We start from the raw sequence: 19,281 nt of genomic DNA on the forward strand, positions 1-19,281 counted from the left end.
GCCTGTGAAGCCCTTTTTGTGCAAAGCAATGATGACGGCACATGTTTCCTTGCAGGTAACCGTGGGTGACAAATGAAGAACAATGATTCCAAGCACCACCTCCTTTTGAAGCTTACAGTTCATTTGCATGGCAAAGAGGGACTTTGCAATTTATCAGATCACTCTTCATAACATTCTGGAGTATATGCAAATTGCCATCATACAAACTGAGGCAGCAGACTTTATGAAAATTAACATTTGTGTCATTCTCAAAACTTTTGGCCACGACTGTACACACTTCCTTAAACATAAAATAAGTAAATAAGTAATTTTAAGTGGAAGTCCAAAACTAGTTTTTACGTCGCAGATACAAAGCACATCAGTAAAATCTCCCCGTTGTTGAAAGGGTTCGACACCTGCTGTTTTAGTGGCCCAATTTATTATTTAGAAGGTCACAGATTTTCAACATTTTGATTATCAATGATGTCATATTTTGTAAAGTAAAAAATAAGGTGAAAAATTTGGAAAGATGTTCCTAAAACTGATAGTAACTGCAATAAACAAATTATAAATGCAACATGTAAAGTGTTGGATGTTTAATGAGCTGGGAAAAAAAGATTGCAGAATTTTTTACATATAACAAATAACATGTATTCTCTGCCAAGATAATTCATCCACCTGACAGGTGCGGCATATCAAGAAGCTGATTGAACAGCTTGATTATTACACAGGTGCACCTTGTGCAGGGGAAATTAAAAGGGCACTCTAAAATGTGCAGTTTTGTCACACAACAATGCCACAGATGTCTCAGAGGGAGCGTGCAATTGGCATGCTGACTGCAGGAATGTCCATTTTGATATTGTTTTACATTGGAGAGAGACACAAAGCACATCAGTAATATTTCCCCGTTGTCGATAGGGTGGACACAGAGAAAAATTAGAACGGTCTTTAGAACGTTGTTTGAGGCTTCCACTGTGAAGGAGGGGGGAATGAGAGCTGTTTCAACCAGAGGTCTGCCAGAGTAGCATGAGCTGATCACGCGCTTACACGTGAGAGCGACCTGCGTTCCATTGCAATTCTAAAGACAAAGGATTCTCTGGTTGGAACATTGTTGAAGATTTATGTTCACAACATCCTAAAGATAGATTCTACACATCGTTTGACATGTTTTTACGAATTGTAATATATCTTTTTGAATTTTTCATCGGAACTTTCGCCTGGACTTGCCCGCGCCTCGTGAGTTTGGATTTGTTTACCAAACGTGTTAACAAAAGGAGGTATGAAAGTTACATATCTCTAAAAAATATTTTTGAATTTCACGCTCTGCCTTTTCAGCAGAATGTTGACTCCATAATGTTTCATCATTAGATGCTACAGTCCTCTAAGACTCCATAATGTTTCATCATTAGATGGTACAGGCCTCCTTTAAGACTCCATAATGCATAGTAGGCCATGTAATTTAAGGTAATCTGAAATATTTAGGACTAACTTATTCCTTGCCACCCATTCTGAAGTGTTGCTGTCATTTCAGTTTCCGTGGTAACTGACGTGTACAGTGTTGAGTCATCCGCATACAGACACACACTGGCTTTACTCAAATGTCGTTGGCATGTCGTTGGTAAAGATTGAAAAAGGTAGGTGCCAAACAGCTGCCCTGGGAATTCCTGATTCTACCTTGATTGTGTTGTACAGGCTTCCATTAAATAACATTCTCTGTGTTCTGTTAGACAGGTAGCTCTGGGGCGGCAGGTAGCCTAGTGGTTAGAGCGGTAGGCCAGTAACCAAAAGGTTGCTGGATCTTATCCCCGAGATGACAAGGTAAAACTCTGTCGTTCTGCCCCTGAACAAGGCAGTCCTAGGTCGTCATTGAAAATAAGAATTTGTTCTTAACTGACTTGCCTAGTTAAATAAAGGTTAGCTTTTTTTTATTTAACACTTTATCCACAATATAGCAGGGGGTGTAAAGCCATACGGGACCCTGGGCATCTTTCTTTTGGTGTTTCCAGATTCAGTAGAAAGGCCTCTTTAGTGTCCTAAGTTTTCATAACTGGGGGTGTAAAGCCATACGTTTTTTTCAGCAGCAGACTACGATCGATAATGTCAAAAGCCGCACTGAAGTCTAACAAAACAGCCCCAACAATATTTTTAATGTCATCAATTTCTCTCAGCCAATCAGTCATTTTTAAGTGCTGTGTTTATTGAATGTCCTTCCCTATAAGCCTGATCACAGCTTTCCTCAGTATTAGTTCATTAATTAACAGTGTCTAGAGTTTAGTTTGCCTGTTCAACAGTCTTGTAAAGATAGGGGGGTTGACTGGGACAGGCAATGTAATATCCATAATGTTTTAAGGATAAGTTTTTTGTAAAACATGAACCTTACATCAGATTATCTTGAAACTTCCTCTCTAAAGCTAACTTTCATCAAGGTTTTATATGGTCTATTGGTTTCTCTCTTTTCATTGGCAGAATCGTTTTTCAGTGTTATGATATTCATAACATCCATATCCACCAGTCTATCTTCCTGTCAACTAACAGAACTCTGCTGGTTGTCCTGGTAACAGTTACCAGTGGGCAGATCTATTGTATTTTTTCAAACTACACTACAGCACTTACTTTGATGAGTCAAATCTGATCCTTTCATCTCTTCTCCTCCTCCCACAGTTCCACTCAGCCCCGTTGTTTTCCTGCAGTCCACCAGCAGCACAGACAACCTCTTCATACCCAGCAGTAAGGTGCTACCGGGAGAGGTACGACACGGGGACTCCGGGAGGGAGGAAGGGTTAGCGTTGTCCTGGTAACCATAAAGAGGGGACACAGACACATATCATTATGGATGCTGATGTCACTGCTGCCATAAAGTGTTTTACAGAAACCCAGCCCAGCCCTCGATAGAGCAAGCTGTATGCTAGACCAGATCAAGCTGTACCATCTGGTGTTCTGATCTGGAGAGACTCTTCTCTGCCTCGTCAGCATCAGGATGTTGTTGAGACTCCGCAGAGGATCCAGGATAGTCATGTCTCTCTCCTGTGTGGACGAGAACATGAAACCGATTGTAAACTTATGATCTTCTATTGCAATCATAGGGTCTTACAAGAGTCATTAATATGTCTAAAAGGGCCTAAAATGGCCACTTTCATCATGATTTCCGAGAATATTGTTTGTGATGCAAATGTAAAAGGGTCGTTCCACAAATTGGTTGGCTTTTGCGTCCCATTGATCTTTTAAGTAGAAAATATGCACCAATATTGAATTTTAAAAGACTGTTACATTAGATGAGGTGCACTTTAATGTAGACCACATGGAGAATTCAATAAATCTAAATCTAAGTCCCCAAAATATATGTACCAAATGCAGATTTTACATTTAACAATTTATAGAGTACGAAACATATTAAAGTGTAGAACTTCAGTAGAATGCCCTTAAAAACCCCACATTAGTTAAACAACGGCATAGTTTGTGCCCCTGTTTAAGACAGTACTCACTAGTGTTAATCTGATATTCTGTCTCCTCCTCTTTCACTCCCAAAACGTCTTCCTCCTTCACCTTTACTGAGATAGCATCCTCTTCCTCTCTAAAAGGTTCTATCTCTTCTTTCACTGTAACAGCCTCCTCTTCTTTCACTGTAACAGCCTCCTCTTCTTTCACTGTAACAGCCTCCTCTTCTTTCACTGTAACAGCCTCCTCTTCTTTCACTGTAACACACTCCTCTTCTTTCACTGTAACAGCCTCCTTTTCTTTCACTATAACAGCCTCCTCTTCTTTCACTATAACAGCCTCCTCTTCTTTCACTATAACAGCCTCCTCTTCTTTCACTGTAACAGCCTCATCTTCCACGACAATGTTCAGTCCCAGATCTTCTTTTTCCGTCCAGCAGACCACCTCTTCTTTAGCAGGGGAGGAGTAGTTTAGTGAACTCATGGTCAGGGATGTTAGCTAGCTAGTTAGCATTAGCGACTAGCCTAGTGCTAACCTCAGTATCAATCTTTAACACGTTTTCAAATTGAACAAGAACATTAGGTTAAAGGTCATCAGATGATAAGTCAACAGAAATGCGTTTAAAACACTGAGATTGGCTAATGTACAATAACATGGTCTAAAGAATCAATCTTTCAGTTTTATGTTGTCTAGCAGGCTACCGAGGTGGTTGAAAGAGAAGCCGTTTTGTTGTTCCTGAAGAAGCGTCCCGTCCAGTGCATTACACGTCACGCAAGAAGCATCACCTGAAAGTGGCACATCGCCATCTGCTGGCTGGAGTGGGTAACGCAGTTTGGAAACTAGTTACGGCATGTTGTATTGGAAAGAACGTCTTAATAATTTAACAATAAACTGATACATTTTCTCTTGCGTCTTACAAATAATAAGTTCCTGTACACAGACGTAGAAGCTTAATATGAATATGTAGATGATTAATAAATACTTCTATGAATAGGTAGTGTGTTAATACACATTTGCTCTGTTCATTTTCACATTCGTTTTTATCTACATGTGACCATACTATTCCCTTAAAGCCACGCTCTATAAGATACAAATCATCCTGTAAACAACAGAACAAATGCATCACATGCAAATAGCACTTGATTATCTGTAGTGCTTTACACTGGGTAGACAAAACATTAAGAACACCTGCTCCTTCCATGACTTAGAAAGACTAGGTGAATCCAGGCTAAAGCTATGATCCCTTACTGATGTCACTAGTTAAATCCACCTCAGTCAGTGTAGATGAAGGGGGGAGTCAGGTTAAATAAGGATTTTTAAGCCGTGAGACATGAGACATGGACTGTGCATGTGTGCCATTCAGAGGGTAAATGGGGAAGACAAAATATTTAAGTTACTTTGAACGGGGTATGGTAGTAGGTGCCAGGCGCACCGGTTTGTGTCAAGAACTGCAACGCTGCTGGGTTTTTCAGCTCAACAGTTCCCATGTGTACCAAGAATGGTCCACCATCCAAACCGTGGCGGTCAGTGCCGTTTAAGATGAGGGAGGACCATTTTGTTTTTCATGGGCATGGCCTTATTTCTACTACAGCATGTTGGATGACTGTCATTCATATTCCATTCACCTTGTTCAATGTAACAGTGGTAGGTTTAGGCTACAACATGATACTAACATTTCCTGTATACTCATCATGAGGTAGCAACCTAGCTTATGAATGAAAGTTTAGAATGTAGGTTCACACAGGTCGAGAGAAAATGTTGAGGTGACAGACAGTGACACATTCAATATCGCCTTGCACACTCTCGCCTGCATCTAGCTGAAATAGAGGTTCTATTGGACAAATTCACGTATGTTTATCCTGGTTGTGTTCTGTTTAAGAAACGTTTGTCAACAGAATCGGCTGAATGAATACGCCCCTGATCATGCATAAACACAGTTCACTTTCATTACAGACACGTTGTATTCCTTCTTGCATCTATGTGCTCTCCTCTTATCACCTTCTCCCTTTGTTTCTGGACTTCAATTGCACAACACAACACAACACATTCCCTCAGAAGAGACTAATTGAGAGGCTCCTGCTGCCCTCAAGGGCACATTGACAGATTTTTCACCTAGTCCTCTCTGGGATTCAAACCAGGGATCTTTCAGTTACTGGCCCAACACCATTAACCGCTAGCCTACCTGCAGCAGGAGTCCCATGTTGACAGGAGAGCCCACCTTTATTTCTCCCTCATTATGAACATTCGTATTGGACAGCCTTACCTATAGAGTAGCACCACCACCCATCAGCCAGTTCTCTTCTTGATGTCAAAGCTGCAGTGTATTGTTGCTATAGGAGTTTTTGATTCATAATAATTCAAATTGTGAAAATAGAAGTGTACAATTTATATATATTTTTAATCAACTTTAAAATACTGTTTGAGTCTATGCAGATGTATAATCTGAATAGGAAAATACATTATCAATAAATAGTTTACATCAACATACCGAGCCACAATCTGTAAAATGTGACCATACTATTTATTTCAAGACCCTCTGTCAGATATAAATCATCAGAGTGGGAAACCAACTGACATGGAAACAATGGAGCAAATGTATCACAATCAGAGGGGTGTATTATGACATCAGATAGAACTGCTCAGACATTCCAAATATCACTTGATTATCAGAGGAGTGTATTATGACATCAGATAGAACTACTCAGACATTCCAAATCAGGCTTCATCCATATCATGAAGGTGGATATTGATCCAACCATTTCCAAAGTAATGACCAGGCTGATGGAAACAGGATATGCTTTTACAATTTTATAAATGAAGACAGACAATTTGTTGGTTTGTTTTACATGGTGGGGTCTTTTTGTGTCAGTAAAAATGAATAGGTGATAAATGGCGGTGGAAACTCCTTTATGCGCAAATATTTATTTAATAACCATCATATCGAAGTTAACTTGGAGTCATGTGATGAAATGTTGATTGGTCCTCCCACTATGACTTGGGAAACCATGCAGTTTATTAGGCTACAGATGAAATAAGTTATGAACTTCACAGGGTGGTGAAACTACATGTGATGAGCTTGATGCTCCTTTCCAATACATTTTGATGGTCTTATTCTGGTGACATGATGATCGATGCTTGGTTGTCATTTGACAAATAAAATAATATCTCTCTTATCCATAATAATCTCATCGTGTAGGTAGCCTACCAACACTGTACAGTTGTGGCCAAAAGTTTGGAGAATGACACAAATATACATTTTCACAAAGTCTGCTGCCTCAGTTTGTATGATGGCTATTTGCATATACTCCAGAATGTTAAGAAGAGTGTTCAGATGAATTGCAAATAATTGCAAAGTCCCTCTTTGCCATGCAAATGAACTGAATCCCAAAAACCATTTCCACTGCATTTCAGCCCTGCCACAAAAGGACCAGCTGACATCATGTCAGTGATTCTCTCGTTAACACAGTGTGTTGACGAGGACAAGGCTGGAGATCACTCTGTCATGCTGATTGAGTTCGAATAACAGAATGGAAGCTTCAAAAGGAGGGTGGTGCTTGGAATCATTGTTCTTCCTCTGTCAAACATGGTTACCTGCAAGGAAACACGTGCCGTCATCATTACTTTGCACAAAAAGGGCTTCACAGGCAAGGATATAGCTGCCAGTAAGATTGAAACTAAATCAACTGTTGTGTCTTTGACTATGCCGGATTAAGTGATATAACATGCTATTCTATAAAATCCTTTCTCTGTAATAGTATTACCTGATTGAGCTAATCATGTAAATGTAATTAACTAGAGAGTCGGGGCACCACAAAATAATATTTATAGAGCAGTTATCTTTCGAATAAACTCTTAAAGACCTAGTAATATTTTACATCAATAGCAGTCAATATTAATCGTCACCTTATTTCAGTCTCATCTGAAAGTTGTAAATTCTTGGTTATCTTCACGAACCCTGGTGAACAAGTTGAATCAGCAATACAACATTGGGTTTATTTATTTACTAAATACCTAACTAATCACACAGAATTACATATACACATAATTAATCATACCTTGATCACAAATTATGTCATAAAGGAAAACGTCCCTAGCGGACAAAGCAGATATGACAGCTGGTTACACAAAAGAAAATGGGTGAAAATGAATGGAAGAGCGGGAAGTCTGAGGAACAAAGGGAGAAGCTGTGCTATTGTAAATACAGTATCTTATGCATTCTAAATTATCACCCATTTGGAAAAGGAAAATGCAATAAATATTTACTCTGAGCTGCGCTTCAGTAGGTTGGTGGTAGCTGGAAAGCCGTGTTGCCCAACAGAGTCCTTTGAAGAGTGTCTCTGGTGGTGAACGGGAAACGTTGTAGTAACGTCATTGTGTGGTAGACGGGATACTCTGTCTGTTCTTTCCTAGCCCACATTTGCAGCTGCTGTTGCTAACTCAACGGCTAGGAGGTATCACTTCTGTAGTGAATGAGAGTTAAAAGTTCATACCATTCGCAACCAAAGCTCACGCTGAGGTTGGCTTCGTTCTGTAGTTAATATCTGAACCATTCTGACATCGGATCGTCATCCTAATGTCTCCAAGACAGGAGGTTACATTTTCGTCAAGGCTTTATATAGTGGAGGGAGAAGGGTGTGTTTGCATAGTTTTATAACCCATGTCTCTTCACAGGGGCGGGCCACTGATTGAGCAGAGCCCTAACCTTATGAAAACCCAAATCTCTCATTTGGAAGCTAAAATTACATTTAATCTTTTCACCAATAATTTTATATTCAAACATTTAAGTTGAACAACAATTCCATGTGAATCCGATAACTACAATGTGCAGACTTTCCACTGTAGAGTTTATGTCATTCTATCATTGATGAGAATGTCTCAGATAACAATCGAACTGACATCATATTCATTAAGTACCACCGCATATGTTCAACTGGTCCGATTACCAAAATATGGTTCATTTCCCCCCACATTCTGATGTTCCCAGAATCTCTATGTTAACCAAGGGATTTACAAATGTCACATCAGTAGGGTAGAGAGAGGAAAAGGGGGGGGGGGGTATTTATGACTGTCATAAACCTACCCCCAGGCCAGCGTCGTGACACAACCATATATCGGATCATCAAGAACTTCAAGGAGAGTGGTTCAATTGTTGTGAAGAAGGCTTCAGGGCGCCCAAGAAAGTCCAGCAAGCGCCAGGACCGTCTCCTAAAGTTGATTCAGCTGCGGGATCGGGGCACCACCAGTACAGAGCTTGCTCAGGAATGGCAGCAGGTAGGTGTGAGTGCATCTGCTCGTACAGTGATGCAAAGACTTTTGGAGGATGGCCTGGTGTCAAGAAGGGCAGCAAAGAAGCAACTTCTCTCCAGGAAAAACATCAGGGACAGACTGATATTCTGCAAAAGGTACAGGGATTGGACTACTGAGAACTGGGATAAAGTCATTTTCTCTGATGAATCCTCTTTCCGATTGTTTGGGGCATCCGGAAAAAAGCTTGTCCGGAGAAGACAAGGTGAGTGCTACCATCAGTCTTGTGTCATGCCAACAGTAAAGCATCCTGAGACCATTCATGTGTGAGTTGCTTCTCAGCCAAGGGAGTGGGCTCACTCACAGTTTTGCCTAAGAACACAGCCATGAATAAAGAATGGTACCAACACATCCTCCAAGAGCAACATCTCCCAACCATCCAGGAACAGTTTGGTGACGAACAATGCCTTTTCTAGCATGATGGAGCACCTTGCCATAAGGCAAAAGTGATAACTAAGTGGCTCGGGGAACAAACATCGATATTTTGGGTCCATGGCCAGGAAACTGAGAGAGGGGCCCAAGCCCACCCAAGCTATTTTATTAAAAGATAAAAAACAGAAATACCTTATTTACATAACAGTAATTATTCAGACCCCTTGCTATGAGACTGTCAGAGCAAAAACCAAGCCATGAGGTCGAAGGAATTGTCCGTAGAACTTCGAGACAGGATTACTTCTTGGGAAGGGTACCAAAACACTTCTGCAGCATTAAAGGACCCCAAGAACACACTGTGGTGAAGAAGGTGCAACAGAGCCTCTTCAACATCAGGAGGCACCTAAAACCCTCACACAGTTTTACAGATGCACAATGAAATGACCCCAAGAACACACTGTGGTGAAGAAGGTGCAACAGAGCCTCTTCAACATCAGGCTTGTCACCTAAAACCCTCACACAGTTTTACAGATGCACAATGAAAGCCATAGGAAGTTGGTTGCAATTTCAGATTAATCCACCAGAAAAGACAGAACATTCTGGTTACTAATTGATAAAAATAATAATAATAATAAAACCCCCATTATTTCTATTTCTACTTTGCACATTATTCCACTGCAAATCTACCATTCCAATTGTTTACTTGCTATATTGTATTTACTTCGCCACCATGGCCTTTTTTGCCTTTACCTTCCTTATCTCACCTCATTTGCTCACATTGTATATAGACTTATTCTTCTCCTGTATTATTGACTGTATGTTTGTTTTACTCCATGTGTAACTCTGTGTTGTTGTATGTGTGGAACTGCTTTGCTTTATCTTGGACAGGTCGCAATTGTAAATGAGAACTTGCCTACCTTGTTAAATAAAGGTGAAAAAAAGTAATAATAATTAAAGACCAAAATTGGTTAAAGAAAATTATGAACCTCTGCAGATTTAGCTACGAAGAGACAGAATCATTTGATCATTTTAGATAATTTGTTTTGGTACTGTCCATATGTGGCTTGTTTTTGGTCGCAGGTGAAGGAATGGCAACATTTACCTGGAGCTAACTCTGCAGACAGCACTACTGGGGGATTTGAAAAATTATAGTAAATTGATCAATAATATAATAATACATTTAGCAAACATGTTTATTTTTAATTTACTATCTGCAGAAACTATGAGAATATAAAGGTCAATAACTTTTGTGAAACAGCACAGTTAAAAATATATGGCAAATAGAAATCAAACGGGGTGGTCTTCAGAGATAGATGAGAGAGGTTTAGGGTAACTGAAGGATAGGACTGGATGGTCTTCAGAGATAGATGGGAGAGGTTTAGGGTAACTGAAGGATGGGACTGGATGGTCTTCAGAGATCGATGGGAGAGATTTAGGGTAACTGAAGGATAGGACTGGCTGGTCTTCAGAGATAGATGGGAGAGGTTTAGGGTAACTGAAGGATAGGACTGGCTGGTCTTCAGAGATAGATGGGAGAGGTTTAGGGTAACTGAAGGATAGGACTGGCTGGTCTTCAGAGATAGATGGGAGAGGTTTAGGGTAACTGAAGGATAGGATTAAAAACAAACTAAATATAACTATTGTATAACACATTGTCTGTAAAATGTACATAGTATGTATAAGCTGGACATAGAAGCCTGAAAGTTGTTGTGCATTAGTTTCCTCCAATCAGGGAAGGGGTGACAGGGTTAGTGGAAAACAAAGGAAAATATATGTTTATACATACAGTGCCTTTAGAAAGTATTACAAATGTATATATTTTTTAAACAGAAATAACTTATTTACATAAGTATTCAGACCCTTTGCTATGAGAATCGAAATTGAGCTCAGGTGCATCTTGTTTCCATTGATCATCCTTGAGATGTATCTACAACTTGATTGGAGTCCACCTGTGGTAAATTCAATTGATTGGACATGATTTGGAAAGGCACACACCTGTCTATATAAGGTCCCACAGTTTACAGTGCAAGTCAGAGCAAAAACCAAGCCATGAAGTGGAAAGAATTGTCCGTAGAGCGCCGGCACAGATATGGGGAAGGGAGACAACAACAAAAAATATGCCGCATTGAAGTTCCCAAAGAACACAGTGGCTACCATCGTTCTTAAAAGGAAAAGTTTGGAACCACCAAGGCTCTTCCTAGAGCAGGCCGCCTGGCCAAACTGCGCAATCAGGGGAGAAGGGCCTTGGTCTGGGAGGTTACCGAGAACCTGATGGTCACTCTGACAGAGATATAGAGTTCCTCTGTGGAGATGGGAGACACCAACACTCGCCTAAATAGCCCATATGCCACCATAGGAAGTGTTATGTGTTGTTCGCGATGAGCCTTGGTCAATTTAGCTCAGAGTATGCCACCCTATTCTATCTGTCACCTTTTATTTAACCAGGTAGGCTAGTTGAGAACAAGTTTTCATTTACAACTGCGACCTGGCCAAGATTAAGCATAGCAGTGTGAACAGACAACACAGAGTTACACATGGAGTAAACAATTAACAAGTCAATAACACAGTAGAAAAAAAAATTGTCTATATACATACCTAATCCTGCCTAATAGGCAGGCCAATCCTGGAGGAAAGTATTGGCTGTAAGAAGTAAGAACATAACATCTGGTTATTTTTAAATTACTTCTTATGACATTGCTTGCCAGACTGAACATTGTAGTTCATATTTTCTAGTCTGCGTTACCCACTCCAGTCAGCAGATGGCGATATGAATTTTTCAGGTGATGCTTCCTACGTGACGTATAATCTAGTGGACGGGACAGGAGGCTTCTTCAACGGCGACAAAAGGCTTCTGATTTAACCACGCTGTGCACATTGGAGCTCTTTAGACCAATCTTGCGTATATTACTCTTAGTGTTTTAAACATAATTCGGTTTACATATCTACTGGTTCATTTAAACGTAATTTGCTTGTTAAATTATCAAATGTGTTACATTGATACTGCATTAGGCTAATCTCCCGGAGCATAAACTCACTAATCTAGACGGAGAAAGAAACTGGTGAAAGGAGGCAAAGAAGCTTGAAGAATGAATAAGGAGGCTATCACATTGAAACAAGAGGATGATATTACAGTGAAAGAGGAATATGGGAACGAGGTTGTCAAAGTGGAAAAAGAGGTAGAAGCTTTCAGAATCAAAAAGGAGGAAGATGCCGTAAAATTGAAAGAGGAGGAAGACCCTTTTGGAGTAAAAGAGGAGGATATCTCAATAAAAGAGGAAGACGTTTTGGGAGTGAAAAATGAGACTGAAGATCCGATTACCACCAGTGAGTACTGTCTTAAAAACGGGCACAAACTATGCAGTTGTTTTTAAAGGGGCATTATCCTGAAGTTCTACACTTGAATATGTTGTTCAGTACTGTAGGAATTGTTTATTAAGGGGCAATCTGCCATTGGTACATATATTTTTGGAACTTCAAAAATGGATTTATTGAATTCTCTATGTGGTCTATATTAAAGTGCACTTATTCTAGTATAGCCGGGTTTTAAAATATAATATACAGTGCATTTCTACTTAAAATATCAAGTGGACGCAAAATGCACCCATTTTGTGGAACGGCCCTTTTACATTTGCATCACAGTGGTGGGAAAAGTACAAGTAAAAGTGAGTCACCCAGTAAAATACTACTTGAGTAAAAGTTAAAATATACTGAACTATCAAAAGTATATAAATCATTTCAAATTCCTTATATTAAGCAAACCAGATGGTGCCATTTTCTTGTTTGTTTTTATTTTATTGACGGATAGCCAGGGACACACTCCAACTCTCTGACAATATACAATTGAAACGTGTGTTTAGTGAGTCCGCCAGATCAGAGCCAGTAATGATTACCAGGGATGTTCTCTTGATTAGTGAGTGAATTGGACCATTTTCCTGTCCTGCTAAGCCTTTGAAATGTAATGAGTACTTTTGGGTGTCAGGGAAATGTATGGAGTAAAAAGTACATTTTCTTTATGTATGTAGTGAAGTAAAAGTACAATTAGTCAAAAATAGTAAAGTACAGATTCCCCGGAAAGCTACTTAAATAGTACTTTAAAGTATTTTTACTTAAGTACTTTACACCACTGATCACAAACAATATAAAAAACACAATTAAAGTGGCTAATTTAGTCCCCTTTTAGATATGTATTCATTCCTCCTGTAAGACTCTGTGATTGCAATAGAAGTTGATAAGTTTACCATCTTTTTGATGTTCTCATTCACACAGGAGACAGACATGACTATTGTGGATCCTCTGGGGAGCCTCAACAACATCCTGATGCTGATGAAGCAGAGAAGAGTCTCTCCAGATCAGAACACCAGATGGTACAGCTTGGTCTGGTCTAACATACAGCTTGCTCTCAGGGTCTGGTCTGGGCTTCTGTAAAGCACTTTTTCAACAGTGACATCAGCATCCATAATGATATGTGTCTGTGTCCCCTCTTTATGGTTACCAGGACAACGCTAGCCCCTCCTCCCTCCCGGAGTCCCCGTTTCGTGCCTCTCCCGGTAGTACCTTACTGCTGGGTAGGAAGAGGTTGTCTGTGCTGCTGGTGGACTGCAGGAAAACAACGGGGCTGAGTGGAACTGTGAGAGGAGGAGAAGAGAAGAAAGGATCAGATTTGACTCATCAAAGTAAGTGCTGTAGTTCAGTTTGAACAAATATAATAGATCTTCCCACTGGTATCTGTTACCAGGACAACCAGCGGAGTTCTGTTAGTTGACATGAAGATGGACTAGTATCTTTTACCAGTGGGGCTGTCCCCGACTAATAAAAATCTTGTTTGACTTTAGCCATCTGTTCTTTTCACCAATCAATTGGTGCAAATTTTAAACCTGTATTTCTATATATACACTACTGTTGAAGAGTTTGGGGTCACTTAGAAATGTCCTTGTTTTTGAAAGAAAATCATTTTTTTGGTCATTAAAATAACATCGACAATCAAAGCCACAAATGCTGATGCTCCAGATACTCAACTAGTCTACAGGAGGCCAGTTGTATTGCTTCTTTAATCAGAACAACAGTTTTCAGCTGTGCTAACATAATTGCAAAAGCGTTTTCTAATGTTCGATTCGCATTTTAAAATGATAAACTTGGATTAGCTAACACAACGTGCCATTGGAACACAGGACTGTTGGTTGCTGATAATGGGCCTCTGTAGATAATAATGGGCCTCTATGTAGATAATAATGGGCCTCTGTAGATAATAATGGGCCTCTGTGTAGATAATAATGGGCTTCTATGTAGATAATAATGGGCTTCTATGTAGATAATAATGGGCTTCTATGTAGATAATAATGGGCCTCTGTGTAGATAATAATGGGCCTCTGTAGATAATAATGGGCCTCTATGTAGATAATAATGGGCCTCTATGTAGATAATAATGGGGCTCTGTAGATAATCAGCCATTTTCCGCTACAACATTAGCAATGTCTACACTGTATTTATGATAAATGTAAAGTTATTTTAATTGACAAAAGGACATTTATATCCTAACACAATCCATGTTGTAAACAGCATTCTGCATGAATTCCGACTCTTTCAACTTGCAACAAGTTGAACAGTTTCATAATTCTACATTACGTATTGGCTATACAAGACCTGAATTAGCCCATGAAGGTTCTTGGACCAATGACCACCTATCGTTTTGAAACCTAGCTAGATAGCCAATGAGCTGGGATTTCCAGTAGTATGTGAACGCCGTTTGTAGGACAAACAGCCATCATGCTAGAGCTGTGCACAACAGAGTTCATTCTCTGGTGAAAGGAAACCAGATGCACGGTAGTTTACGTTTCACAGCAGTTCATTCTCTTCTACAGACTTCTCAAGTCTGAAAAAGTTAAACATGGTTACTAAGAGTGGAAAAGCTAAATCTCAGTCCAAGAATAATCATTTTGATGATATTATTGCAGAAATTGACCAACAGAGTGACACAGAAGGAATGGATGAGGACTCTGCGAGTGACCAGAGTTTTGAGTAAGTAAAACAAGTTTTTACTTCTCATGCTAATGCAGTTGTTTAAATGGTTGCATATTTATTTATATATACATACACACACACATACAGTCAAAGTTTACATACACTTAGTTTGGAGTCCTTAAAACTCGTTTTTCAACCACTCCACAAATTTCTTGTTAACCTCTCTGGTACAAGTGCGTCCCACCTCGACAACAGCCAGTGTAATTGCAGGGCGCCAGATTAAAAACAACAGAAATCCCATAATTAAAATTCCTCAAACATACAAGTATTATACACCACTTTAAATCCAGCCATATTGTCCTGTTTCAAATAGGCTTTACGGCGAAAGCACGCCAAACAATTGTTAGGTCAGCCCCTAGCCACAGAACCATACAGCCATTTTCCAACCAAGGAGAGGTGTCACAAAAGTCAGAAATAGCGATTAAAATTAATCACTTACCTCTGATCATCTGGTGTCACTCCCAGGTCTCCATGTTAAACAATAAATGTTTGTTTTGTTCGATAATGTCCCTCTTTATGACCAAAAAAAACCCTTTTTGTTCGCACGTTTAGTCCAGTAATCCGAATGCACAAGGTGCGGGCACAAAGTCCAGACCAATTTTTTTTTAAAGTAAAAATAAAGTTTGTAGAAACATGTCAAACTGTAGTATGATCTAAAATAAGGACGCGCGACAACGAGGTTCTAGCTCCAGCCTGTTTATTAACCTAACCCTCGCATGTCCTACATAGGTACGGCTACCCCCAAGGGACATCCTACTACATCTTCCCCTCTCCCATGAACAAGAACTCAACATGCATAATCACTGAAGCATAACTGAAATGCAATTTGGAAACCAGTATTATTCTCTAACATGCTAATTCCCATCCTGAAACCGTATGAAAGCATTCAATCACACAGTATGAACATTAACTTAGGTACAGTCTCTTTTTGCTGGGTATGTTCCCCAGCAGTATGTTTTCTCCACGTAACATAGTCTTTCAGCCACTGGTGGCTTCACATCCCTTTCTGGGTGCGCTTTTGGCTCTGTGAGCATTCTCTCTCCTTCACCCTCTTTTTGTGCATTTTCTGTGGCCTCAGTCTGTGTGGCTGGTAGATCTGGAAGAGCTCTGAGGTGTGCTTTGTTCCTTCGTACCTCTTCTGAGCCTGTGTCCACCACATAGGAGCGTGGGGCATCCGCTTTCCTTAGCACTATTGCTGGTGTCTTTGAGTTTGTAATCCACACACGTTGACCTTCGGTCAGCTCTGGCCTCTCCTTAGCACGGTGTCTCCGATTTAAAGTCTCCAGTTTGCGTTTGTTTCAGCCGTTTGTCCCTCTCAGCGAAGGCCTTCCTGTTAGGCCATCGGGGTTTAAGCTGAGCCAGCGAGAAAGGCCAATGACCACTGATGGTCTTGAAATCTAGCTGGGTAGATAGCCAATGAGCTCAGGTAAACGACAACATGTGATGGTTCTATCCAGGAAGACTATCGTTTGTGGGAAACTCAAGCGTATAGACACAACCATTCGCCATTGAAAACTCTACGAGGCCACGCTGGTTACGTGCAGCATTTCAGAGAAGAATTATGGCAAGTAAATCTTTAAAATCAAAGACAAAGTATACAGATCTACACGATATCATTGACGAGATTGATAGAGATAGTGAGAGTGAATTACTACAAGATGAGTCAGACCAGACAGTGACTATTCTTTTCACTCTAAATGGAGAAGATTCTGTGTTGGATTGGTGAGTAACGTTGTTTGAAATGAATAATATTAAATATTATTCATTTGAGTTGTTTGAGATATATATTTTTTGCCATATATAAAAATATGACTAGGACATGAAATATAAAGTACACATATGTATAAAGTAAACATTGCTCTACATTGTGGGTGTATCTGTGTGTCTGTATATATTACATATATTTTTACATGTCCATTCCATGTTTAGATAAAATACAACACCTCACCTTAGTGGATGTTTACTTACTCTATATATAATCTGTGTCTTTATTTCACAGTCCCAGCGATTCTGATTGGGAGCCCATACTGCCAAGGTGCAAATCCCCCACTGAAGCTGGTCCATCTGCCCGGCCATCAAGAGGTGTGGAGCCGGTGACAAAGAAGCGGAGGAAGGAAAGTGTGGAACCTGCTGGCAGTGCGGAGGAGGGTCGTTGGCACTCTGTGCTGGAGGAGGATGTGGCCCCACCGCCTCCAATTTTCAGACCAAAGAGGCCACCAGGTCCTCAGCTGGCCATGACCTCTAAGTACAGCCCCATGCAACTTTTTCAGCTGTTTTTCACCTCGGCAGTTGTTGATTCCCTGGTGTTGAACACTAATAAGTACGGAGCTAAGAAGCAGGAAGGCAAGAAAGAGACATGGAAGCCCATTTCCAGGTCAGATCTTTTTTGTTTCATGTCTATGGTCATGTACATGGGTGTTGTGAAGCTAAAAACCCTGAAGGACTACTGGAAAACTGCTCCCCTCTATCAACTGCCTTTCCCATCCACTGTCATATCATGCAAAAGGTTTCTGACAATCTCAGGGGCGCTTCATATCAGTGACCCAGAAGTTGATAAGGACAACGAGACGAAGCGAGGCACGGCGAGGTTTGATAAGCTCTGCAAAATTAAACCTCTCTACCTCGACATCATTGAGGCCTGCAAAACCTATTTTCAGCCTGCCCAGAACCTTTCCATAGATGAGAGGATGGTAGCCTCAAAGGCCAGAAATGGCCTAAAACACTACATGCATAACAAACCGACTAAATGGGGTTACAAACTGTTTGTTTTGGCCGATTCTGCGTGTGCATACACATGCAATTTTTTTATCTATGAGGGGAAGAACAGTTGTGCGACCGGTAAGAGACTTAGCTATGACTCCGTTATGCAGTTATTAGATTTTCAGCTGCTAGGGAAGGGCTACAAACTGTTTGTGAATAACTTTTACACAAGCCCTACCCTGTTCACAGACCTGAGGAAGCTGGAGATGTGGGCCTGTGGCACCATTCAGACCAACAGAGTGGGCTTTCCGAAAACCAGGGTGAACGACATGCCTAAGCAGGCTGAGCGGGGTACCATGAGATGGATCCGTGAAGATGGCCTGCTGTTTGTGAAGTGGATGGACACCAGAGAGGTGGCACTGTGCTCCACTATCCACAAGTCCTTCAGTGGTGATCACGTCGTCAGGCGTGTGAAGGACGCTACAGGGGCATGGACCACCAAAAATGTCCCCATTCCTGCAGCCATCAAGGACTACAACAAGAGCATGGGAGGTGTGGACCTGTCAGATGCGCTGATAGGATACTACAATGTTCTCCACAAGACAATGAAATGGTACAAGACATTTTTCTATCATTTCATTGACATTGCTGTGGTGAATGCCTTCATCCTCCAGAAGGAAATGGCTAAGAGCTGTGGACAGCCCCCCATCTCACAGCTAGCCTTCAGAGAGCTGCTCATCCAGGAGCTTGCTAGCTACAGCAAGTCCACTGTAGCACCTTCTGTCCCCTCTACGTCTGTCCCCTCTGCTCCAACTAGTAGTGTTCACCTGCCCAGATTCATCTCTGCAGACATGAATGTGCCTCGGGGCAAAAAGGGCACAGTAGGGAGACGTCGTTGTGTTCTGTGTCACATGAAATGCTCCATCATCTGCACCAGCTGTTCAGTAACCCTCTGCTTTACAGCAGAAAGAGACTGCTATTGGGCATGGCATCAGAAGAACAATATTGTGTAGAGGACTGAGGGTCTTCACAATATTGTACATTATACATTGAATGTGCGTAAATAGTTACCCTTGTTATTTTAATTTTTTTTCAAATGTTCATATTTTTGGGGAGGGGGGGGGAAATATGTTAGAATGGCATTCAAGTGTTTTGTATATAGTAATTTACTTCAAAATGTATCACTGTACCAATTCGGCCACTTGGGTACATTTGGGCAACATGTGTGGGACACCTAGGTGACTATATACTCAATGTCATGTAGCTCACTCATTCCTGAAGATATCTTTCTGAAACTTTTTTCAAATACTGTTGCCATCTTATGTTCTCCATTCAAACCACCCCCAGCATCCTATCTGTATGTTTGGATGTTCTTGTTTCAGTTGAAAGATGATGCAGCAACAATAAAAACAGAAAACGTATGTTTATTTCCTTGTATTTTCTTCTACCAGATCAATGGTGTTATATTCTCCT

At 40.6% G+C, this 19,281-nt stretch overlaps 1 protein-coding gene and 1 long non-coding RNA gene across 2 annotated transcripts; one reads left to right on the plus strand and one right to left on the minus strand.

Annotated features, from left to right (window-relative positions):
* Positions 1 to 2,731: 2,731 nt before the first annotated feature.
* LOC118938422 lies at positions 2,732 to 3,519 on the minus strand. Its single transcript, XR_005035703.1, has 3 exons — positions 3,462 to 3,519; positions 2,906 to 3,003; positions 2,732 to 2,770 (listed from the first exon to the last, which is right to left on the minus strand). It is a non-coding gene; the product is annotated as an uncharacterized LOC118938422 (long non-coding RNA).
* A 10,132-nt stretch (positions 3,520 to 13,651) lies between these two features.
* Positions 13,652 to 19,235, plus strand: LOC118938402 (piggyBac transposable element-derived protein 4-like). The gene is made up of 3 exons (XM_036942228.1): positions 13,652 to 13,763; positions 15,042 to 15,105; positions 17,108 to 19,235. Exons 2-3 carry the CDS (start codon positions 15,071 to 15,073, stop codon positions 18,819 to 18,821), a joined length of 1,749 nt encoding a protein of 582 aa, XP_036798123.1. The 5' UTR covers positions 13,652 to 13,763; positions 15,042 to 15,070; the 3' UTR covers positions 18,822 to 19,235.
* The last annotated feature ends 46 nt before the right edge of the window (positions 19,236 to 19,281 follow it).

This window comes from Oncorhynchus mykiss, chromosome 13 (assembly GCF_013265735.2).
Source record: "Oncorhynchus mykiss isolate Arlee chromosome 13, USDA_OmykA_1.1, whole genome shotgun sequence".
Lineage (NCBI taxonomy): Eukaryota > Metazoa > Chordata > Actinopteri > Salmoniformes > Salmonidae > Oncorhynchus > Oncorhynchus mykiss.